This window comes from Rattus rattus, chromosome 3, assembly GCF_011064425.1.
Source record: "Rattus rattus isolate New Zealand chromosome 3, Rrattus_CSIRO_v1, whole genome shotgun sequence".
Taxonomy (NCBI): domain Eukaryota; kingdom Metazoa; phylum Chordata; class Mammalia; order Rodentia; family Muridae; genus Rattus; species Rattus rattus.
In genome coordinates this window covers 9,457,371-9,483,928 of record NC_046156.1, presented here as the reverse complement: position 1 = coordinate 9,483,928, position 26,558 = coordinate 9,457,371, and the positions used below count along the sequence as shown (strand labels likewise).

General features: G+C 40.0%; 1 protein-coding gene across 1 annotated transcript in view; it reads left to right on the top strand.

Moving 5' to 3' along the window:
* The window catches only part of Adgrl4 (adhesion G protein-coupled receptor L4), a 104,831-nt gene that overhangs the window by 65,934 nt on the left and 12,339 nt on the right, over positions 1–26,558 (top strand). Inside the window, exons 6-13 of the mRNA XM_032896548.1 lie at positions 11,509–11,658; positions 14,382–14,531; positions 14,895–14,965; positions 16,179–16,358; positions 16,471–16,654; positions 17,902–18,018; positions 23,352–23,554; positions 25,491–25,667. Coding sequence (XP_032752439.1) covers positions 11,509–11,658; positions 14,382–14,531; positions 14,895–14,965; positions 16,179–16,358; positions 16,471–16,654; positions 17,902–18,018; positions 23,352–23,554; positions 25,491–25,667 — 1,232 coding nt within the window. The remainder of the gene's footprint in view (positions 1–11,508; positions 11,659–14,381; positions 14,532–14,894; positions 14,966–16,178; positions 16,359–16,470; positions 16,655–17,901; positions 18,019–23,351; positions 23,555–25,490; positions 25,668–26,558) is intronic.

Genomic DNA, 26,558 nt, shown 5'->3' with positions numbered 1-26,558 from the left:
ATGCACTAGCAATCTCAGTCAATGATGGAGAGGCATCTTAGATCTTGCATCCAAGAATCACTTATTTTACCTCACACTGGGTTCCAAAACACAAAATAGCAGTGCTAGGTGTTCAAGGAGAAGCTGTAGAGCGCATTGTGTAAGTAGAAAGAAGAAAATTTACAGGATTAGGAGGAAAAAGTAATCACATATGTTCATAAAATACTTTTATTGTGAAGCTGCCAAGAACTATTGTATAATAAGATGTTCTGACAGGAACAATAACTCCATAGCTTCTACTGCAGAACATTGTAGCTGCTTTCCTTTATTACTGTGATTTCTGGTTCATACCTCACCACGTCTAATGTTCAGGTCAAACTTTTTCTCATTGTAGCATACATGCGAAACAAAGCACAGAATATAGAGCATGTAATACTGTTTCACATGTCCAGCAATGGTATCAGCAGAAGCACACACCCTTTAGATAAGGAGACATGGCTGGATTATACTTATAATCTCTCTGTGAGATTCACATGTAGGCTATGTTACCTATGACTTGTACCACGCAGTCTAGCCATTATGCGAAGGTCTGTCTCTGAAATGATTTGAATTTCCTTACATGGCCTTCCTCCATGTTTCCTCACGAACTTCATTATGTGATCTGCTGTGTGCTCCCTGTATGTTTGTACGTGTCTTTCAGCCAGATGAAATGTTTTTAGATGATTGGGGAATGATAGAGAATCATTTTACCTCAGCAACTAACACTCCCCTGCTCTCTTCAGACTGGAGACTCTGAGGCTCCTCTGCAGCAGCCCTTTGTAAAAACATCAAGGTTCTCACACCGAGAGCTTGTAAGGCCTCTCTATCGACGACTTGATTCCCCCACTGCATATGTATCACTTCAATGATTAGAAACAAAAGTCAATAAAATGAGTTTCACAGAAGCGACTTCATAACCATCATCTGAGTCCCAGGGAGATTATGAGAATATTACTCATCTTTACTATCATAGCTGATGGGTATCAGGGAATGAAAACATTTCAGAATCATTGATTGATAGCCTGAAAGAAATGTGTCAGGATTTTGTCCCATCCTTGCATCCAATGAGCAAGAGAAATGGTTTCTAGTGTGTCGAAAAATAGAACTGTTTTCTCTTCCATTTCCCTCCTCTACTTGTATTCAGTGTGCTTGTTTTTATAATATGTGTACATTAATAGTTCTGACAAAGAGAAGACCAAAAAATGATAGTAGCAGAAAATGGGAATATTTTCTTAAGTGCTACATTTTCCTTTTAAAAAAAAAGAATAATTGCAAAACCAGCCTCAGAGGAGGTTTCGTACAAGCATTATTTGTCTCTCCCTCCCCCAACCCCAGCTTCTGCATCCCATTCAAAAGCAGATCCATCGACAAAGCCATATTTTTCTTTTCAAAAAATCTTGGAATAATACTTGCTGTTTCGAACAGTTTAAAAATCACATTTCCGTTAAAAAACTCAAAAACACAAACACCTAGCACATTTTTTCTCATATGAATCTGCTCTGTTTACCTTGCATGTTGTAACGTTTTCTACTGGATGCTTTTGACTTTCCCTTCAGTAAATTGGTTTTATGGAAACCCATGGTCAAGGAGATGTTAGCCTACACTAACGCTTCATGTCAGCAGTGAAGAGGAGGAGGGCATTGTCTTCCGTATTGGATTGTGGTCCCATGTGTCGTGCCAATCAATTATCTTGCAGATGCAAGTGTCTATGCATAGCTGATTGGATTATATTATGTATTGTATTGAATGATTTCCTTCCCTGAAACAGTGAGAGGTCAAAGATATCCCCTGGTGGGAGGAAGGATATGTTAACATTGTTCCTTTCCATACCTTGCATTACATAAAGCAGAGTCTTGCCATCAGCTGTAATGTGCACACAATAAGACAGCAGTTGCAACGTTCACACAGTAAGAACATCAGTTGCAATGTGCACACAGTAAGACAGCAGTTGCAATGTTCACACAGTAAGACAGCAGTTGCAATGTTCACATAGTAAGACAGCAGTTGCAATGTTCACACAGAAAGACAGCAGTTGCAATGTTCACACAGTAAGACAGCAGTTGCAATGTTCACACAGTAAGACAGCAGTTGCAATGTGCACCCAGTAAAGACAGCAGTTGCAATGGTCACACAGTAAGACAGCAGTTGCAATGGTCACACAGTAAGACAGCAGTTGCAATGGTCACACAGTAAGACAGCAGTTGCAATGTTCACACAGTAAAGACAGCAGTTGCAATGGTCACACATTAAGACAGCAGTTGCAATGGTCACACAGTAAGACAGCAGTTGCAATGGTCACACAGTAAGACAGCAGTTGCAATGTTCACACAGTAAAGATAGCAGTTGCAATGGTCACACAGTAAGACAGCAGTTGCAATGTTCACACAGTAAGACAGCAGTTGCACTGTGCACCCAGTAAAGACAGCAGTTGCAATGGTCACACAGTAAGACAGCAGTTGCAATGGTCACACAGTAAGACAGCAGTTGCAATGGTCACACAGTAAGACAGCAGTTGCAATGTTCACACAGTAAAGACAGCAGTTGCAATGGTCACACAGTAAGACAGCAGTTGCAATGTTCACACAGTAAAGACAGCAGTTGCAATGGTCACACAGTAAGACAGCAGTTGCAATGGTCACACAGTAAGACAGCAGTTGCAATAGTCACACAGTAAGACAGCAGTTGCAATGTTCACACAGTAAAGACAGCAGTTGCAATGGTCACACAGTAAGAACATCAGTTGTGGTATGTACAGGTGACTCGCCTCTTCCTTAACCGATTTTAGTCTTCTGTTTTCACTGCAGTTCTCCTTTCTCCACCCTTGGTGGACACGTCCTTCCCTCTTACCTTGTTACAATTAGCTTGAAGATCACCACAAAAATGCAGTTCATGGAGTGTTCAAAATCAAGGTATCTGAGTGATTGATGATTTTACTAAGTTCTAAGTTCTTTAGTGTCTAAATTCTAAGTTTTCTGAGTTGTAAGGAATTTTCCAGTTCCCCTGGGGACGGGGGGGGGGGGATGAACGGGGCAGATGCATGAAGATAAAAGGGACAGATAATAAAGCTATTTGTATTGCTCCAACCTTGACACACAGGGCCTGTTTCATGCAGAATCACATAATGGTTATGGTCCTTTTAGTGTTCCAATTTACAGGGGAATACTAGCAGTCGTGACTAGAGGTAAGATGGAGTCCAAGACGAAAGCTATCGTTCAAATTCTGTGCCTTTCAAGTTGTTATAATCAATTTTGAGCCTGGTCAATAGTATCTCAATTTTAAAGTCTTTTTCCTTATCTTTGGTGATTACATTTGAGCATAGAATACAAAATAAAACAGTATTTCAGAGTATCCATGACCTACAAAAGCAGTACAATTCAGTTTTATTACCAATGGAACCATTGTAGCCTCGTGGTTTGTAGCCCCAAACCTGCCATCGGTAAGGTTCTTGAGACCCTTGCACTTAGAGATTTAGATGCTTGTTACTTGTGCCTTAATTAGAAACACTGTTTATGCTTTATTTATTATTATTTTTCAACAATGCAAGACCACTGTCTTTGAAGTCAGTCATAAGAACTATGTCCACCTGATTCTGCCTCTATGCTGGCCTCATTTTAACCATCCCAGGTGTACTTTCCTAGCAAGCCAAGGAGACAGCAGCAAGCATTTTCTTACCATGACGGTTAAGTCAAGAATCAGAACCTGAAACACTGTTACTTTCCAGCCTTTGAATTATTGGTGTAAATCGTGCCGATCCAATGGCCGTTTAATTCAATGACAAATCAATGGTTGACTAGCCAATAACAACAGGAATAGAGTGCCCAAGATTCACCAGGAAAGGACATTTCCGACACATTCAGCTGGCCTTTGCTCCTGTGGTTATTGATAAGCTGGACTGAACTAGGTAAAACGCCAATGATCCTTGCAGTTACTGTTGAAGAAAATAAAACAGACAGAGGTTCCTTGTAGTCTCCCTTCACCTCTTAGCCATTCTTTTGGGCCTTTGCACTTCATTGGTTAAAAAGGGAATAGTCTCCAAGCACCAACAAATTCATAATGACCAGTAATATATGCCCACAGCTGCATCCACTGGAACTGGGGAGTTAGAGGGAGAGGAAGAGAGTCCATGCAGAGATAAGTACAAAGGGAACAGTGGATTCCCCCTCTTCCGGAATCTGACAACCTCAGAGGAAACAAGAAAGGCTTTAGCTCTCCCCCAGAGGCCTGTAATTTATAGCTGTGTGCTTACTATCCAATTGGCGGCATCCCTGTCTAACCGAATAGCCTGGATTCATCAGAGCACACCAGTCTTTCCATCGTAAGATAAGCTTGTTCTCTTGGCTTGTAAAAGAACCACTCCTTTACTTCTCCTACTTTTCTGCGAGTTAAAAAGGGAGAGAGCCATTTCTGCTCTTTCCCCCAAAGCCAACTGAAGTATTCAGTTAATCCCTAAAACTCTGATCTCTTAAATGTTACATCATCATGAGTAAAAAGTAAAAGATCTGCATTGCATGTCATCACACACAATATTCAATTCACGTTTGTTCTGCTTTGACCACGCCCACTTCCTTTATGAGGGGGGATGGGAGCATTGACTTCAGGTTTGAAGTCGTTCTGGAGTGTAATGTGCCTCTTCCTTTACTCAGCCTTGGCATCATTTCCCAGGCAGATACGAGTAGGTTCTGCATGGCCCTTCATGAAGGATTCCTGTATTTCAAAACCTGCTTACATACTCAAATTCAACCTGGATTTTCTACTCCCTAGGATCTGTCGAAAGCCATCTTTAACCTAGTTCTGAATGCTTAGCAAGTGTTTGCCCAGGCTTGGTGGCACTCTCTCATACTCTGTATTCAATCATATAATTTTCCTTAGTTTTTGCTACCAGACAGTTCTGAAAACTCTTTTCCTTGGTGGAGTACATTGTCAAGATGACCTTTCTTAATCCAAACCCTTAGTTACAGTGTAACATGTTTCAGCTTTCTCTTTGAAATCTCTGCAAATGACATAAATCCTGATATCTAGAACTTGACGTAAGGAAACCTTATCCTTTGTCTGCATTGTAACTTAGTAATGTCACTGCTTATTAAAGTCTGTAAACAGCGGATACTCTGGTAATGTGGGTGTTTGACACATCTTTTCCAACAGCCATAGATACCTTTGTTGGGGACGACGTGTGCCTTTGAGCTTGTCATACTCAATTCATCATGTTACAAATGAGCCAATCTGCATCACTGAAAGAATGTTAGGTATTTCTCCTGATTAATAGTTTTTAAATTCTAAAATCTTCTCCAGTTTAGCTGTACTGGAAAAGATTTTAAGGAACATCAGTATAAATATTTATATATAAATATAATGAATTAATGTAGAGACGAATTCAACAGAGTCACTGCAAGTATCTGGGAGTTGATGAGTATTAAAAACAAAAGAAAGAGGTTTAAAATATACATTCATTTATTATATATATGTATTTATATATATATAAAGATGTAAGTATTATGTATATGCATGTTTTCCTGTATGTGAACATACATGCCCATGTGAGTGCAGTACCCACAAATCCCAGAGGAGGGTGTCAGATCCCTCTGGAGCTTGAGAAACAGACGGCTGTGAGCAGTCAATCATGAGTTCTAGGAACAGAACTGAGACCCTCCTCAAGACAATACTCTCCCTTAACCACTAAGCCAACTACCAGCCCAAGAAACAACTTTTGTTCCTCTACAGTCTGCCCATCTAAAGGGAGATATGTCTTTCAAGGTTGGTTATTATAAAGCTAGACACTGCAGTGTTTAAGGGTATTGAAATAATTCATATTTATATATTACTTCTAAAAATAATTTTCCTATCCACTATCTGGAGGTTACTTTCCGATAAATGGTGTTTTATCGAACAAGATTTGAGTCAGAACTTCAGGGAGTTTGTCTATATTATATATCCAGTTTGTGAGACTCAGACATAGTAAATATGTTTAATTTCCTAGTTCTTGACAAGAAAGCTATGAGGTCAACTGTGCAAAACTATGTGTAAAGAACAACGCAACGTTCAGTATCAACTTTTTTGGATTAATATGTTGTGCAATATTAATAAAGGTGTGCTGAAATTAAATAGCACATTGATATGTTGATTTATTTTAGAAATCACTCATTTGGGCAATGTAATGGGGCTCAACTGCAGATCTGGTACTTCAGATCCAGTCAACCCTTTCCCTGTGCATCTCTGCATATTATTTTTGTAGTGGCAGTCCACCTGGGATTCTAGCCTCATCATCGTCCATATCACCAATAACTGATCTGAAAACACAATTTATTTTATAGTTTAATATAAACTCCCCCCAATATTCGGTGACAGGATTCAAATTTAGAGATATAAATGAAAACTTTTATTTTAATAAAAACTCAATTATCTGCTTGTGTGGAAGTTACCTTCAGAATGTGAACTCTGACAGGAGGGCACAGATCCTGACTTTTTGATTAATTTTTACTGATTTCCCAATATAGACATTCACATTTGGGACCTGGAAGACTCCATAAATATTTCAGTAACTAAATGATTGACTCAAAACCAACGTGGGAGAAATATTTTACTTTAACCCAATTTAGGCACTTGGCGTGCAATTTATGGGATACTCTCGGTTAATTTTCATGAAGTAGTTGAATTTCTGTTATATGTAGGCATACGTGTATGTGCATGTGTATGCGTGTCTGTGTCTGCATGGATGTGCACGTGTATGTGTACATGTATATGTATGTGCGTGCATGCCTATGTGCATGTATGTGAACATGTATGTGCATGTTGTGTGCGTGTGTGTGTGTGCATGTCTTAATTCTATTGTGTGGGTGCAGAGATGCATATATTTCTGCTTTCTGAGAATGTATATATTTTCATAATAATATATAATAATAATTACATAAATGTAAGCCAGAACAGTGAAGGTCTCTTCTACATGCAAGCATGTCAGATAAAGAGCAGTACAGTCACAATCTTATACCCAGAAAGCAAATTTTCCACCTGAAACTTAAGTGGGTGCACCATTTAAATCTTATCCTGCCCTACTACGTGGGGAATAAAGCTCTCTCCAGAGTATGAAGCCTGTAAAACAATGCTATTCTTCTCAAATGCCATTGAGAAACTACATTTCTCAATCCTATGTCCCAGTTGCCAATCTTCTTAGGATCCTATGTAACACACTTTATTGTGAGGAGTGAATTACTGATTGTGTACCTCAGGAAGCAAGATTAGAGCTATTCCAGTTACTGGGGGAGCCTAGCAGGCAATACTGTAATTAGAGACCATTTTAATTGTATTCTCAGTTTTCTAAATCCTTCAGTCTCCAGAAAACTTTTATTGTCGTGTCAGACCAGGTTTATTTTTAATATTCTTAGATTCAAAGGAGACTCAGTTTCATAGACAACAGAGAAAACACACACACACAAACCAACAAGTAGGGTGATCTTCACCATTGTAAGAGGAGTAACCATTGCAATCTTCCAATCTTCATTTCTACTGAGATGCTACAGCATGGCTGTGAGTTTTAGCTAACTCCCTCGTAGCTCTTTTAAGCAGTCTGTAAACACAATAACTGTACCAAAACCCAATCCTCAGACCTGAGCCCTATTTTTTTAACCTGTTTTGTATGATGGATTATTCAGTGAAAAACTCATTCTCTGGAAAAATGTTATTTCTCACCAGTTTTGTTGTCCGTAAGGGTTAAGCTCGTCTGAGAAGCTACTATGCAACTCTGTCCGGTTCTGTAGTAATTTTCGTTGTCCACTTTGATAATCCCCAGGGAGTTCATGCAGAGCCGTAAATCTATTCCCTCTCAGTATTATTGTCACCTTGTAATATAATGCTTCTGATGGGCAATTCAATTAGATCTTAAATGTGACGTATATAACAATTATAGTCGTTAAACATCAATTAAAAGAAAATCGAGTTTCCTATTCAGAGCAAGAAGTGAGTCAAGGGAAAAAAAAAAACTTCTTTAACTCTCGTATGTGTTCAGTGCAGTTCCTCACACGTGAAGTAATTGTTTCAGACAGGTGTGGGTCATCCCTTTGGAATCACAGTAAAGCAGTGTCAGGTGTTCGGCTCCCCAAAGACCAGTTGAAAACCAGCATGGACAGGTGGGGAAAGTTAAGCACCCAGAAGTCAAAGCGACTAACAGCTGAAGGGTAGAGATCATCCGTACTTCCTTTACCCTCTCCTGGCTGTCAGGCTTTGCTGCTTGTGTGTGTTTACTTTCCACTACTTACCTTGAGTTTTTCATCTAACTGTAGGGGTTTTCGTTTTCTTGGAGTTGCAAATACTAAAACTGAATCCCAACTTTGCGAATAATTCCCAGTAATCAAACATTTAGCCTTCTTTATTCTGTAGACATTAGAAGACTACATCCTCAACAATGACTTATGATCAAAGCCATTGTCTAGTCATAATTTGAAAGAGGATTATGGTAAAAAAAAATGCTGCTGGGTTTACCAGTCATAAATATGGAAAACAGCATGTCCTTTTAAATTAGAATTAGTGGATAACTTGAGATTGTAAAAAGTTGTGCTTTCTTTTGAGTAATATTGAATTTTTAGTACAAAGACGAGGGCTGTTAGTAGCAAGGAAATAGGGCCAGTTATTAAAACTTCGCAGTCTTCTGAGTTCGAAGCCATCTTGATCTATACATTAAAACAACAACAACAACAATAACAACAACAACAACAACTTCACAGTCAATCTTAGCCAGACAGAGCTGAAATTTAGCTTTCATTAGAATAGAGGCTAGCACTCTTTATCTCTCAGTCAACTTTGACAATTACAAAGACATGACGTCCTATGGACTCATTCCTCTGCATCTTTGACCAGACACAAACTCAAGGCTCTTGCAATGAGGAGCTCAGCAAACAGGAACAGAATAACGGATTTGATTTCCTAGTGTGCGATCAGGTATCAGCTGCAGTCGTGGTGCTACTATTGTCTGCACATGCATTCCCTCTTCGCTGTGATATACAGCTCTTCTGCATTGTGTGCACCTGTTGACTGGGTTACAGGTACAATGTAAGAGGGTTAGGATAGGGGTTGGGGAATTTAGCTCAGTGGTAGAGCGCTTACCTAGGACGCGCAAGGCCCTGGGTTCGGTCCCCAGCTCCGGAAAAAAAGAACCAAAAAAAAAAAAAAAAAAAACAAACAAAAAAAAGGGTTAGGATATAAACGTAGCCACCACCACTCTTGTCGCTCTAGAAAGGTAAAAATAATGCAGATGGATTAGGTTCAAGCCAAATCGTGTGGGGTAAGTGGACTGTGCCACCAGACAGAACTGATGAGATTGAGCAGGCCCGAAGCCCGGGGAATCTCAGAATTGAGAATTCAGGCATGGGTGAGGCCAGCTCCTTGACTAGCTCTAGGTGTTCGGGAACATGTAACCATGACACCCCACTAAGAGGCCCATGTCAATCAGTCATGTAGAAACAATAACTAAAGCCCTTCCCCCATGCAAATAGAGCATTCCTAACATCTCAGACTGAGCCAATGGGAAGCATCCGCCCCTGGAACCCACCCTACTCCAAAAATGTTTATAAGGTCCCTATCCACATGGAGAAAGTTCACGAGTTATTTCACCAAGAGTCATCTGAGAGAGGCTGTTTTATTGAGCTGCAACACTCTAGAGAAGCAGCCACTTCAGGACCTTGGATCCACCCAGCAGGCTGGACTTGTGCCCTTGCTGCTGGCCACTTGTCTAGAGGCTCCAGCTGTGATTCTTGGCTGCTTACTGCTGCTCACCACAGCCACTGGCATTGGCGCTGCAGGTAGCGGGAGAGACCATGGTTACCTGCCCTGCAGGGGATCTTCTTCAGAAAGCTGTAAACTTTGGCTGGTACAGCCAGACCAAAGCTCCCAGGAATCTTTCATTCCTACCAGACCAGAAAGTCCTCAGAAAGGATTACCTTTCTGGTTTCACAGAGAAAACACTTGGAGACCCCTATCACAGATCGAGCTCTGCCTCCCCTGAGTAGCCATAACACCCAAGCAGCGTGGTAGCTAGGCAGCCAGACAATTTGGGCCTCAGGAGAAGTTAGCCCGGCATGAACCTCGCTGCAAGATGGAAACTGTATTTATTTTATCCATGGCTGCTTCAGCCCATTCTGAGATGGGACATTTCTAAAACATCTTCGGTAAAAGATGGACACAGAGTGAGGTCCCGGGGACAGTAGTTCTTCTAACTGCTCAGACATTCTACGTGGGCCAGCACCTACCATTACTGCGCTATCTTGAGCACTTACCCCTGCAAAGTGCATAACCACAATATCAAATTAAGTAACACACACCTCTGATTTTTTTAAAGGACATTTACATTTTTACTAATATATACCAAGTACCAACAGTAAGTTTCATTATGACATTTCTCTGAATGAATGCAGTGTATTTTATCATATTTAAGTCCAATATATTTTCTTACTTTTTGTTTTTTGGGAGCTCTGGTGTGAGCACTGCACCAATATCACCTGCCCCCTTTCTTCAGCCCCTCTGTAACTCTTCTTGAGTTCCCACCCCGACCCTCACCCAAATTTAGTTTTAGTTAATTTCTTGTCATATATGTGTAAGTGTAATTATATATATATATGTATATACATATATATACATATATTATATATACATGTATATATATATGATTGCACTTATATGTATGTTTTATATTATATGCATGTAACAACTGTGTGTAAATATGTTTGTAAGAGCTATAAGAACAGGATGTCTGCTACTAGCGAATGTCCTCTAGACATTACAGAGAAACTGTGCCCACAAAATATCAACAGTATAATTTCACATATGGTCAACAAGTAACCAGTCCTCAACATATACATGTGAGCAGTGCTGAAGAGGCCCACTTCCGCCTTTCATTAAAATGGAGAAGCCAATATACAAATCGGACTAAAGTTTAAGAAGCGTTAGTTTCAGAGGACAATGGATATTATTTCAAAAACTATCAATGCTAAATATAAAAACGTTGCATGAGCTTAATCCTGAATGCTAGTAACCAACCTTGGTTACTGTCATTAGGGCATCATATTGCCATTTTATGCATTCAGGAGCTGAAATGCCCTATTTGGTCAAAGGTGGTAGAATGGCAGCCATCTGAGAGAACACCAGTGTGAGGCCATCAAACAGAGCAAGGACTCCAATGGCCACGGCACTCGTGAACTCACAAAAGCTTGGCTTCCTGCTTAGGGTCTTCACAAGACCAGACTCATGGACATTCAGCTATGAATAGAGAGAAGGCTCCTGGGGTCCAGCCCTCCCTTAGGAAGCTGCTGGCTGTTGAAGGCTAATGGGGGAAGGCATTGTCCTCAGTGGCGATGTGACTGGGAGCTGTTCTTCAGTGAGCTCCAGGGACAGCTCCGCACTTTCTTGTACATGTTGGCATGAAATCACAAAGCACATGTAATATTGCTATGAGGACGCAAACGAGGGAAAGAACACTAATGGAAGAAGTTGCTTTTGCAACATTTGCAGATGTAGACGAGTGCAACGAGACCTCCGTCTGCGGTGATCACGCTGCGTGTGAAAACACGAACGGAGGATTTAGCTGCTTCTGCATGGAAGGTTATCAGACCTCCACGGGGAAGACGCAGTTCACGCCTAATGATGGCTCTTACTGCCAAGGTAACGTATAGCCTTCCATCTTAAACTATATAAAATATTTATGACATTTGTGGAGTGTCAAAGAGACACACTCCCAATGACAAATGAGCCCAGGTTAAAAAAGAAAAGGCCACAAAAGATAATCAAGAAAAAAAGGCAACAAAACTGATAATAGTGAAAGGGGTGGGTCTGGGAAGAGGGGGACCAGAGGGAAGGATGAGGAATCAGGATGTGCTATGAGCATGCGTGACATCATCAAAAGATAGGCTGTGGTGCTGCATAATGTCCTCTGGATGCAGCATGGCCACTATATATACAAACTCACAGCACCTATGGTTTCCTACACAAGATCACTGCAAAGGTAAGCCAGTTTAAAATTCCACCATGGATCGCAGAGGGTCTCCAGGCCTAACCCCTGTCTGAGGAGTTATTGGTATTTGATGGCTACTGGAGGTAGAATGACCTTTCCTTGGGAGTATGACCCCTGATAGGCTCCTCGCGTCCCAGTGGAATGGCCCACATGTATACAGGTATAGCGGCACCATTTGAACTCATAGGCTAATATATGTAAAAAGGAAAATAGAGAGAGGAAGAGGGGTGAGAGTGACAGGGGTTGGGGGAGAAACATGAAGAAGAGTCTTGGTGAGAAATGGAAGATAGATATGGTCAAGGTATAAATCTATAAATTTTTCTAATAATAAATATATATTTTTACAAAAAGAAAGAAACTTGAGCCAGTATAGGGGAGACTTAGGAAAAAAATGTGATCATAAGGCATAATCACCAAGGGTGTTTAGCAGCCACTGTGCCGCAGGATGGAGAGAGTTGAGTTCACAGACGAATGCTCTTACGTTGCTTGAGGGTTGGTTTTAGATAAAGTTCATGGTGATATTGCACATTTAAGGAAATCAATTTCTTAGAGAACAGACACCTCTAACATGACAAAATACGGATACAGGAAGAATGTATTAAATGCCCACCCATGAAATAATTTGCACCATTCATGATGTTTAATGGGTCTACACACAGCCTTATTTGGGCTGCTTTCCTATTTGAGCTTCTGAAGCATCACTGGGAAAGGAGGGGCTCTTTGGTGACATTCATGGCCGCATGCCTGCCATCACTGAACTTGGAAGACTCTGGAAGAAAGATAGTCATGAATTCAAGGGCCGCATTGTGAGCTCCGGACCAGCATTGGGAGACGCTTGTCTCAACACGAGTGAAAGACTCTTTGGCTCGAGTCCCACATTCCCCACTGGGTTGACTTTATCTTCCCTGTTGCCTCGTTCTTCCCAACTTCTATGCAGCTTGGAATGCATGGACTGGTGGGTCCTCCGATCTAAGAGTCAATACTCTGTAGCTCTTCCCATGAGTACTCAGTATAGGATGAGTCTGTGTAGGATGATAGTTTCTGAGCATACGAGCAAAAATAGATGAGAAGAAAAATAGATGATGAGAAAAACAGATGCTCCTTTAGAGGCTGAGTACTTGAGCTTCTTGATCACACACACCATAGCTATGTAGGCATCATCAGGAGAGGGATTTTCTAGCCTTGCACTCTGGTAATGTTCTTTATAATGTAGTACCACCACCTTCCTAGCTAATGTAAAGAGTAAAGACCTTCCGGAACCGAGTTCGAGGCTCGGTACTGACTTTCTTTTCTGTGCTTTGAGTTACATGTTTCCCTGTGCTTTCCTTGTGCTTTTAAATGAAAGATTGGGAACAGCTGAACTGAAGGCAAACAGCCCGATGACATTTAGAGCAGACTTTAATAGCGCCCCTCCTTCATGCTGGTAAACGGCACCGTGCCACTCTGTTATTTTAATAATCAAATTGTAAATTAAGATTGCAGGTTCATTCATTAGTCTAATTGAAAGTGTTTCTGAGGTGCCAGAACTGGGCTTAACACACACACACACACACACACACACACACACACACACACACATCTTTGCATTAATTTAAGGTAATGATCTGGACTATTCCGTTCCTTGGACTCATTCCCCAACCTGACGGCATATTTATATTGTATTTATAACTTTAAGGCACATTTCACTGCACTGTGTAAAATTTTAAATTAAGAATATAGATGATGTGAGCCTAAAACCCCAGCCCCTTCATTACGGTGTCAATATATAGCTACTGAGAGCTTCTGACTTAATTCTCTGCAATTTATTACTTCATCCACACTGAACTACGATGATTGCGTATTAGAATCACAGTCCAAATGTAATCTGAACAAAAGTAATCAATCGTAATAAATCTTAAGAGAGTCGAATCACATAATGTGCTGGACCTTAGTTTTCAGTTAAATCACACCCAGAAATGAAGCTTCGAGAAGAAAGTGGGCCCATCTTTATTCTCCAGATTCCTTTCAACAGACTTACCATCAGTTTAGCCTAAGACGAGCAGGCAAATAATTTTAAGTGCACTTTGAAAAATGAGTCTTTATTAAATTAGAACTAACTGTTACATCTTAGGTGATGGGAATAGATTTACTGACTTTGTTGATGAATCACGCTACTCAGAAAACAATTTGAGAGTGCGGCCCATGAATAACATTTTCAATAGCCTGTCAAAATGGATTGGCCAAATTAGAGTTTTCTCTCTTTTGCCAAATGATGGGATTTCCCCCGCTTTCTTGTATCTTGTTTCTTGGTGTGAAATCACATGTAATATTGGTACGAGGGCACAAATGAGGAAAAGAACACTAATGGAAGAAGTTGCCTTTGCAACATTTGCAGATGTAGACGAGTGCAACGAGACCTCCGTCTGCGGTGATCACGCTGCGTGTGAAAACACGAACGGAGGATTTAGCTGCTTCTGCATGGAAGGTTATCAGACCTCCACCGGGAAGACGCAGTTCACGCCTAATGATGGCTCTTACTGCCAAGGTAACGTATAGCCTTCCATCTTAAACTATATAAAATATTTATGACACGTTTGTGAGGCATCAATGAGTTACAGTCCCAACATGCATGCCAGGACTGACTGAGGTAGAGAAACTAAATTAAGAAAGGTGTATTGTTTCGCTTAGTGGAAATGGAAGCACCATGCTAGCTCCCAGTCATTCTTCCTTAAACTGCTTTCTTCCATTTTTCTGTGATACATTCTATATTCTGGAACTCAAATGGATCCTCAAATGTTAAAGAATGCATTTTTAATGTCTAAATGAGCAAAATCATTCAAGTCAACATGATCAGCTTAGGAAAAATGGATTGCAGACTCACTGTGGAATGTGTTTTCTTTTTCTACAGAAATTGTGAATTCAAATTGCCACTTAGAGCATGACTGCATTGCTGCAAACATTAATAAAACTCTAAAAAGAGTAAGTAGACACTTTGGGTTCAAATATGTTTTATTTTGACATTTTGATCTGATTTAGAAGCGCTACCAAAGTTCTACTCGGAAACATCAGCAGTTGAACCTCGTGCATTACTTACATTGCAGATAGAATTAATGTGAAACTTCCAAAGCATTGTAGAAGACTTTATCCTGTTTAATTTATGCTATTTTTTTCACTATTTGGTGCATAGGAAAATTATTTTCAACATGAAAGAAAGTTGTTGAATAAAATGGTAAAAACACACATGGCTCAGATCCAGCACCACATTCCAAGGAGACATGGTTTAATGCAACCAGATTTTGTACTTCAAAGTGAACACTTCAAAGAGGAACGAAAGTAGGATGGTCACAAACTTGTTGTTATGCGATTGAGATTGGGTCACACTATGAGGGGTGAAGCCCTGTCATCATAAACTAAGGAGCACTGCTGGAACACAATCGGATTCAGGCTACTGACGCATAGTTTTAACATTAGTTCTCATAAGAACTAACAGATTTAAATATTGAGATGGGTTTATTTGGAAAAAAGGAAGTTAATTTCGAAATTATTTTTTTCAATTCTCCCTTCAAGTAAGCTCTGCTTGTCTCTTCATTATACTCAAAACTTTCCCAGTTACTTGGGAATTATTTCTAAATAAATTCTGTTTTCATTGCTACATGTCATGATTTCAGTTTAACCTGATAATACATTGTTCACATATGACAAGGAAAGCAACCTCTGCTCTCATTGGGTATGCAACTCATTCTGCTTTTTATTGTATGTGGTCTTGTGTCTGATGCATATACAGGTATGTGTGGCTGCCTTGTGCATGTGGAGACCAGACACTAATGCTGGGTGATTTCCTCAATCACTTTTCCCCTTAGTTACTGGGACAGGCTCCCTCCCCCTCCTCTCTCTCTCTCTCTCTCTCTCTCTCTCTCTCTCTCTCTCTCTCTCTCTCTCTCTCTCTCTCCCTCCCTCCCCTAGAGACAGTTTGCCCAGAGATCTGTGTCCACCTGCACCACCCTGGGATTATAGGTAGGCTGCCACACACAATACTTTGACACAGAGTCTGGATGTCAGAAGGCCAGTCCTCAAACTTAGATGTCACATGTTTTCCTCACTGGGCCAACTTCCCAATGCCTTAAATTTTATGTGTAAAATACCCCCTCACAGAAATCTGATTCTCCATTTCTATACTCACTCTTTTCCTCAGATTGGACCCATAACAGAACAGCTCACTTTACTCCATGAAATCTACAAGAATTCTGAGGCTGAGCTTTCTCTGGTGGATATAGTCACATACATAGAGATACTAACAGAATCATCCTCACTACAAGGCTACATAAAGAACACCACTTCGCCCAAGGATGCCTACTTCGGTTCAGCTCTTACTGTGAGTATGTTGATATTTAATCCACAGTGGAGATGCTACTTTAACTGTTTCCTTTTATTTCTGATCAATGTATATAATAATATTTTTAAGGATGTGTTTTTTCTTTAAATAGGAATTTGGAAAAACCGTCAATAATTTTGTTGAAAAGAACACACATGACATGTGGGACCAGTTACCTACAAATCGTAGAAGACTCCATCTCACAAAACTGATGCACGCTGCTGAGCACGTCACCTTACAGATCTCTCAGAACATCCAGAAGAATACTCAGTTTGACATGAATTCTACCGACTTGGGTAAGGCATGGAAGGGAAAGGTCTGCTTCAAAGCAGCAGCATTTACCAAGTCAGACAGTAAGGACCAGTTCTTGACATATTAAATTATACACAGGTTTTTCAATGCAAAAATGAATGTTGATTCATAGAACCAGTGCAATATGAATGAAGAACCATGCTAACAGAAAGGTTGATGTTCCACCTAACTTTATTGCCTCCCCTTTTCTATTCATAATCTGTTTATAATGAAAATTAGCAGAAGGTATCGCTCCCTTCTCAGGACCACCCAGTGGTCTCCTCACCTTAACCTACAATAGTTCCATGAGAAATTATAGATATAGTGTATTTAAATTTCTCTTTGGAAATGCTTTTGCCTTGTGATAACATGAGGCATTTCATACTGCATAGTTTACTGAAAATATACTAAAATTAGAGTTAATGGGGTTGAGTAGACTTAAATGTGCACTTGGCTATGTCACAGATGTTGAAGATGGTTATACATGGTTCTGAAGAGGCAAAGTGTTCTATTAAGAAATCATTGTGTGTGTCTATATGTCATGTCTAACTGGTACCCTGCTAGACAGTTGTATATTGACTGAATGATTGATCATCTCATCGGTATTCATCACTTACCCAAATTAAGAATGAAAATGATGAGGTTAGTACATAGGCACATTATGCCTCTATGTTTCTGCATAAAGGACATGCTAATGTACCCCAAAAGTGAATTACTACTCAGAAGTCTAATTCTGTCAGTCTTTCCACAGTAGGTTATGTTTTTGTTCTGGATAGTATCACAGGTATTTCCAAACTTTTGACACTGAGACAAGACATTGTCATCTACAAAGTTCACACTGAGAAACAAATGATTCAGTTGCAAAGAGGATCTCAAAAGTACACTGAAGGTTTTGACTGAGTTTATCACTTTGTGTGCCCCATACTCGTTGCTTTTCTAGGATACAGCCTATGTGCTGTAGATGGGGCAGCCCTGTAAGACACTACGGTCTTCACTGCTTTAGGAACTGTGTGTGAATGCGTCTGCATGTGTAGAGATTTTCATTTTTCTTTTAGCTCAGTAAAGATTAGAACATGAATGCAATAGCCAAAAGAAAAAGAAATTTCCAAGGTTTGTATGCTTTGGGGGACTGTGCACTATGCTGTCCGAAACTGAAAAGAAACTATGTCCAATGCAAATGTCTCTAAACCTAAAACTTACATTGGTTAAACTAATTTTAGTATGTTTCTTATTTCCGTGGCTCTTATTTCAGCTCTCAAGGTTTTCGTTTTTGATTCAGTTCACATGAAGCATACTCATCCCCATATGAATGTGGACGGAGGCTATGTAAAAATATCCCCGAGGAGAAAATCTGCATATGACCCAAATGGTAGGACTGGAACATCTTATGCATGGTCGCGGATTTTTTTTTTTTTGCACTTTTATTAGGTGTTTTATGTATTTACATTTGAAATGTTATCCCATTTCCCGGTTCCCCCTTCCATTCCCCCCTCCCCCTGTTTCTGTGAAGATACTCTCCCACCCCCACCCACCCACTCACACTCTCCACTATGCCATTCCCCTACACTGGGAAACAAGCCCTCACAGGACCAAAGGCTTCTCTTCTTGTTGATGCCAGACAATGCCATCCTCTGCTACATATGCAGTTGGAGCCATGGATCCTCCATGTGTACTCTTTGGTTGGTGGTTTAGTCCCTGGAAGCTCTGGGGGGGTCTGTTTGGTTGATGTTGTTGTTCTTCCTATGGGGTTGCTAGTAAGTACTTAAATGTGCACTTGGCTATGTCACAGATGTATGAGCAATTTCCTGTAGAAATATTTAAGTTCATATTCATATTATCCATGTTTATACTCGAGATTTCATTCTGACAGTACTACCTGAAGTGAATCTTAACCAATAATATCCTGATTTTCCATCATGAAACCAAATTTGTGAATGGGGATGGGAACATGTTTAGACTTTTGTTTGCATCCATCATCCCTTAGCTTTTGTATAGTGAACTCTAAGTCACGCAGCTTTAAAAAAAAATAAGACAGAGAATGCTGGTAGCGAGCAATTCAGTGATTATCTAATTGAACAATCTCATTTGGCAGATAATGGAACTAAGGTACAAAGTTAATGGAGTTCTCTCCATGTTTATCAGCAAATAGTTTAGAGGGAAACTAGGAAGGAAGATGTGAATATAGAAATCAACTCCACAAGCTCTTACGTGTCACCTAACTGGGGTCAAGCAAGGGGTTAGTAATTTAACTTACGTCAGCATTCATCTCCTCTTGGAGCAACATGCACAGAAAAATTCTCTCTATCATAGAGAAAGTTCTGTCCTAGTTGTTCTTGAACAGGTAAAGATATATTACTGAGGGTAAACATGGATTGGAGCCTTTCCTCAGAGTGGGTGGCAATCATAAATATAAATGAAAACTATACAGTAAATACACATAAAAACCACTTTATGGACAGACAGACTTTATTTTTAATGACCATTCTGCAGACCAGGCTCATGATATTTTCTTTGCTTTATTTCAATTCATTCTGATTTCCATTGCCTAGGAGGCTTTTTTTTTCTTCATTCTTTATCCTCGATGTTATTTGTTTTTTTTCTGGTCAATGTGAGAAACATATAGTTACAAAACAAATGAAAAATAACCAAGATGCATTGCCATTGAACCCTTAGCTCGTGTGCTGCTAAACCATACTGTAATCAATGAAGCATACATATAATATTTATGAATATATCCACAGAACCTGTTAAACAGTTGAAATTTCAAAGGCAATTTGAATAGTGTTTAGAAGTCATGGGAAACGCGTTGAAAATACCTATTATGGTGACTAACGATGAAACTGTCACGGAATTAAAATCTCAGAGAGATGCTGACTGATTGTATGGTAGCTTTGTTATGTTTAATGACGGCGCACATAAATGCACAGTTGAAAGGGATGATAATCTCAGACCTCAATAAGGCGGAGGGACAAAATGCCTTTTCCTCAAGGTTAAGTCTTAAAAGAAAGAGCAAATGTACAAACTGATCTCACCTCCCAGTGATGTCTGCCTGTGATTTCACTTGTGAAATTCATTAGAAAAGACACACATTAGCATTGGTAGGAGTGCAGAGGAGATCAAGAGACACAGATGGGTTCTCTTTTTAATTATTGTGTAAGCTGGATTTAGAAATGTGATAGGGACAGGATGGAGTAACAAAACAAGATTCATTTCTCTGAACCATAGTTTTATGATAAAAATATAATAGACTTCTGTTAAGGAAGTCTACATAATTTCTTTTAAATTCTTGTGAAATTGGGATAATAGTCAGATGTGCAAACAGACCACTAGAGAACATTAGAAAAACCTTTAACATTCTCCAAAAGAAAGGATCGGTAAAGTCACTTGGGAACAAGATTCTTAAAGAAGGTCATTGTAAAATCCATATTGGAAAACTTATTCCCGAAATGTAGCATGCAGGAAAATCTTAAGTTGTTTGAACCTGTTGCTTTTTCAGTAATCTAGGATGTCAAATATAGTTGCATCACTGGGGAAAGAAACGATTGGTGGCACCAACACAAATAAAACAAACAAAACAAATAAATATAAGGGAAAATCTAGCTACTAACAAATATGTGTGTTACAAATATATGTGTATATATATTACATATATGTATATAATATATATCTTAAAATGAAGACCCTGAAACCTTAACACAGTAATTTTCACGAAATAAATACTTACACATTTGTTCTAGAAATTGAATGAAAGGCAGTTTTTTGTTCTTAGAAAAAGATATACAAATAATAACAGAGTATAGAAAGAGGACAGGACAAAACAGGATGAACATCATAAACCAGAAATGAGAGCAAACGGAATTCAGTATGAAATGGTGCATTCTTTTCAAATGAGTCTGCATCTGCAACCCATTTTCTTGGTGAGTGAGCCTTACCTTTTAGTAGAAAGTAGTTTTGTTGTGTTGGAATATCTGGCAGGAAATATTAAAAGGGGAATGATTTATTTGGTTCACAGTTTGAAAGGGCCCATCTAAGTCAGTCCATCATGGGGGCGGGAGGGCTGACCCATGAAGGAGTTCTTGGCCCAGGGAAGTGGATAGAAAATTCCATGCATCCAAAGGAGCGGAGAAAGGGGCTACGACAGGAGTCAGATTCACCTTGAGAGCTTTAGGCCTGGTGACCTACTTCCTTTCGGCCAATAGCGTCTCCTGAAAAGCTCCGTAACCTCCAGAACATGCCCACCAGCTGGAGACCAAGCACTTAAAGCCCAACTGAGTGGGGAACATTTCCATTTGAGTCTGGTAAGGAAGTTCAACAATCAATTAGTTCTAAAATTAGCAAGAAATTGTCAGAAGTAAAAAAAGTTTGTAATTCGGGCTGGGGATAAGGAAGAGATGGTAAAAGGATATTCATCAAGGAAATACAGTGGCAGGGGCTGGAGTTTTCTATGGCATCCCTTGTCTAGAATCACAAATCAGTGTTTAAAATATCATTTCAGACAATAGCAATTAATAAAACAATTTAAAGTCACCTTTCCTTGCCAACTTTTTATTTCAGTTGAGACCTTTTTTTTTTACTATGACCCCTAAGAGTATCTCTCCTCCTAAGTAGACTTGACATTTCTGAAGTTTTAAGTTCTTCCTTCAAGCCCTAGTCAATGGATAGAAGACATTAGCATCATCATCATTTCTAAGAGTCTTGATGTCACGAACTCAAGTACACCCCACTGTTCTACTTAGGGTTCTGTAACACTGCAATTGCAGGGAGGAAAGCAATTTATTTGCTCCCACAAAGGCAATTGGAGGGAGGAAAGATTTATTTGACTTATATTTACAGTCCACCATGAAGGCAAGTCAAGGAAGACCCTGATGGTAGGAACTAAACAGAAACCGTGGAGGGACTCTGCTTATTTACCAGAGTCCAGCCCTGGCATGGTTCAGACCCAAAGAAGGATGCATGGAATACTTCCTACATTTAACAACAATGGGCACAGTGTGCTTTTTTTTTCCTTCTCCTCCTCAACCCCTGAAGTTCTCTGATACCCATAATCTCTATGATTTCAGTGAGCAGTTAATATCTAACTCAGCACATTTGTACATAACCAAGTGACTAGTTGGTAGCAATTGTAGTTACAGTATAGAAAGCCGATAGACTACATACCCAGGAAATTCTGATTTAATTATTGGCACCTAGCATCTCACCATACCCTAATCAAATCTAATTCATGCTAATGCCCACGGATCTCAGCACAATAGTAACCTGAGTCCATTCCTCACCCTTGCTTGGAAACTTCTTCCTGTTAAGTCTTGGAACCAACAATCCAGCCAGACCTTCCTAACCTTTCAGTAAACATCTAGCTGTTGTTTGGAACAGGTCGGTGGGCAAATTGTTGTCATAACTAGGTTTCCATTGGAAGAGAATATCCAGACGTTAGCTGGTGTACCCACACTAGGGCCTTGTGTTGACTCAACTGTATCACCGTTATTAACAAACAGAGGGGTAGTGATCTGTTCCGGTCCCACGATCCTCGGGGACAAACCAGAGTGAATCGCAGCTTTAGCTTTCTTTTACTGATTCTGAAGAAATGTCTGTCACAGACAAAGTGAAAGTAAATCTTGCCAACAGCAAAGCTAAGGATGCAAACACAAGGTAAAAGTGAACCAAGCATTCCTTTGGGAAAGGCCAGGAGACTCTACAGAAACATCCACACAGGGCTTGCCGTGTGGGAACCAACTCCTCAGTGGCCCCTGCCACTGATTGGCTCCTTCCCAGGCTTACGTGGAGCTTCCTTCCTCATATCTCTCAGACGTCTACCTGGCTAGTAGTAGCGTCACCCACACTGGATTGGTCCCTCCTATATTAATTAACAATCAAGAAATTGCCTCAGAGGCACGCTCTCAGGCCACTCTGTCAGAAACGTTTCTTCAGGTTGGTCCCCTCTTCCCCAGGAATTGGCACACAGGTTTAGTCATCACATAGACTAATGTCTACTTGTTTTAAAGATTGGTGTCTTCCGAGCTGGTAGGTCAAAGAAAGGTTCTGTGGGGGAATCTATGTTAAGTAAGAATAGAGATGGATGTACTTTAGAAACTATACATCACATGATCACACGGAAGGAATGGGTGGCGTGGAGGGACCCAATTTTGTGACCACTGGGTTTTCTGAACTTACGATCAATATTTGTGTTCGTGATTCTGGAGCATTGGGCTGCATTCTGGTACTGCTTTAGAGTAGTGCTAAGGTACAACACGGCTCGTCCGACTCCACAGAACTCAGCATTATGAGGAGGCACTGCAGAGATGACGAGGTTGCTCTCAGTAGCGTGACCCATCTGAATAAGTCCTCAGTCTCCTTAATCCCAGCTCATTTGCTCAGGGACCCATGGCTTGACGCTGACCTCTCTGGGGAAGAACATGTCTCAGACTCTGGCTCTCTGTTAGAATCAGGCTGTCAATACGTCTAGGAACACTTTTCCTCCAACCACTGTTTGTGAACCTATGGTGCCATGATAGTTGACAGAGACCAAAGAATGTAAGAAATGAACGTCGTACGCTAATGCACACAGGGGATATTCTGCCTCGCATTCCAACATGAGCCTTTATGATTTCCATACAGTATAACACTTGTCTACTGAGTTTTTGTGTGGAAGACGTTTAATATATTTATATTTATGAGTCCACTGACTGCATCTGTTTGATTGCACAGGCAATGTCATTGTTGCATTCCTGTGCTATAGGAGCATTGGCCCCTTGCTTTCCTCGTCTGACGACTTCTTACTGGACGCTCAGAGTGACAATTCCAAAGGAAAGGAGAAGGTCATTTCTTCAGTGATTTCTGCCTCAATTAGCTCAAACCCACCCACACTGTATGAACTTGAAAAAATTACGTTTACACTGAGTCATGTAAAGGTAAGTTGTTTTCTGGTATTATTTAAAATTGTCGTACATTCAGCAAACTAGAATACACTTCGGTGCTGTTACTTTAATTATAAGTGAGATTTAGAGAATAAGAAAAATGAAAAACAAAAAAGGTGATAATAGTTTTTATCCTTTCTTCCTCTCAGGGATGGGAACTGAAGCCAAACCTTTCTATTCTAAGCTTTCCCTCAACCAATTAGCTGCAACCCCAACACTCAACTAGTTTTCTGTAAAACATTTTGCATTTCTAGTTTTTTTCAAAGTCTCTTGTCAATACTATTGAGTCATGTGTGAAATTTTCTAGAATTAAGCTATTTTCTACTTTTATTTTTAGTACATTACTAATCTTGCCAGTTTCTGTGACCACATCTTTAAGGATATAAAGTTGTCCTTTAGGAGATTATGAAATGGCTCCAGGAGCAGGCCTGACAACCTGAGGTAATCCTTCAGAACCACATGCTCACCACAGAAGGCAAAACTGACTCCTCAAAGTTGCCCTCTAATCTCCACATAGATGCACCCATACACTCACACTCCTGCTCTCAGACTTACACACACCACACACACCACTCACATACACACTCCACAGACACTCACACATACTCTCACACTCCACATACACACTCACACACACTCTCACACACACATGCACACACACACTCACATACACACTCACACATACTCTCACACTCACTCACTCACTCACATACACACACATACTCTCACACTCACATACACACTCACACACACACTCACACTCACTCACTCACACACACACACACACATTCTCACACTCACACTCACATACAGACTCACACATACTCTCACACTCACTCACTCACATACAGACTCACATACAGACTCACACATACTCTCACACTCACTCAGACTCACACATACTCTCACACTCACTCACTCACACACACACTCACACACAGACACTCACACACACATCACACTCACACTCACTCACACACACTCACACACATCACACACACTCTCACACACACATACAGACTCACACATACTCTCACACTCACTCACTCACATACACACTCACACATACTCTCACACTCACTCACATGCACACTCACACATACTCTCACACTCACACACTGATGCTCACTCTCACACTTGTACTCACTCACACTCACTCTCACATTCACATAAACACATACTCTTACACTCATACACTCACTCTCAGACTTACATACACTCACACGCTCACACACTAACACTCACTCTCACACTTCACACACTCTCACACTCGTACTCACACTCTCACATTCACATACACACATACTCTCATACTCATACACCCACACTCTTACACTTATGCTCACACACACTCTCACAGTCAAACTCACTTACATTCACACACATGCACACACACTCATACTCACACAAACCAATGTGCTACGCTCACATGCTCACCTGACCAGACTTCTTTTAGGAAGAGCCTCTTTGGCCTACTTTCTATTTCATTTTTTTCTTCTTTCTCATTTGCTTCTCTTGTTTTATAATTTTTTTATTTGCAAGTAGAATGTAAGATCAATAGTATATACACACTGTTTGGGTCAATAATGTATTCTTTGTATATAACTGTATATAATGGTTGAAACAAAAACTAAGCATTTGCTGAATAAAGGCAGACGATGAATGTCAGTAATGCTCTTTCTGTTTGAAATAGACATGATGATACTTGATAAAAATTATCACAATCCAGCCAAATAGAAAAAAGGGTAGCATCGTTACAATCTGCACTTCAGGTCTGCTACAAAATGACAAGCATGGTCATTTATCAGCATTGGTTCTGTGTTGGTGTTAAGTGTCATGCCAATCCTATCAATGCTGCTTTAAATACAAGCAGAGCAGTCCTTCTGGGTGGTTTCCTCTTTCTCTCATGAGTGGGACGTCTGTTTTTCAGCTCTCAGATAAGCACCAGACACAGTGCGCCTTTTGGAACTACTCAGTCGATGACATGAACAATGGCAGCTGGTCATCTGAGGGCTGTGAGCTGACATACTCCAACGACACCCATACTTCCTGCCGCTGTAGTCACCTGACACACTTTGCGATTTTGATGTCCCCCAGTACCTCCATTGTAAGTCAAGAGTCTGCTTGTCTTCACAAAGCTGCAGACTTCATCATCCTCAACCTTTCTCTTCTCACCCTGTACCATTGAAAAAAATGATCCTTTTACTTATTTCCTTGGTGCTCAACAATATGTTTAATGTAACTGAAAAGTCTGTGGTCTGGTTTGGTTTGGTTTGGTTTAGTTTGGTTTGATTTTGCTTAGTTTGTCTTGATTTTCTTTAGTTTGGTTTGGTTTGCTTTGGTCCTAATTCTTTCCGTCTCTTCTAGGATATGTGTAATATGGCACTTTTAGGTTATTTCCTATCAAGAACTTACTTAACCCATAACCTCCATTAGGTTGCATGAAAGACATAATATCTTTTCATTGCTCTGGATTTTGTACATTGTAAAGAGATCATTCTCTTTATAGGTTCATTTTGATACCTAATAATATTTGGCACATTTTTTAAACTAATAATCTATAAGAACATAAAACCTCAAAGATTTTCAAATACAAAAAAAATAAATATCCTTGTAATATATGTTTTGCTTCAGTACTATTTCATTGGATATTATTATTATCACTATTATTATTATTATTATTATTTATTGTTGTTGCTGTTACATAATTTCCTCCTTTGTATCTCTGTGTTGCAATCTTCATCAGTTTGCTGTCCTAAGCTTCTGCACCAGGTCACTAACTTCATTCCATTAGTACTTACAATGATAAAGTCTATTAAGTGCCGTAATACATTTGATTGAAGTAGTATAAAGGCCATCCTTCCCACTGTGTGAAACAGGGTAAGCTCCGATTCTTCACGTGAAAATGAACAACTCCTCTCCATGTCACTCTCAACCGCGCTCTTTGGCCCTCCTCATGCCCCGTTTTTCTTTCAACTTTGTTTAATGTGTTTTAGAC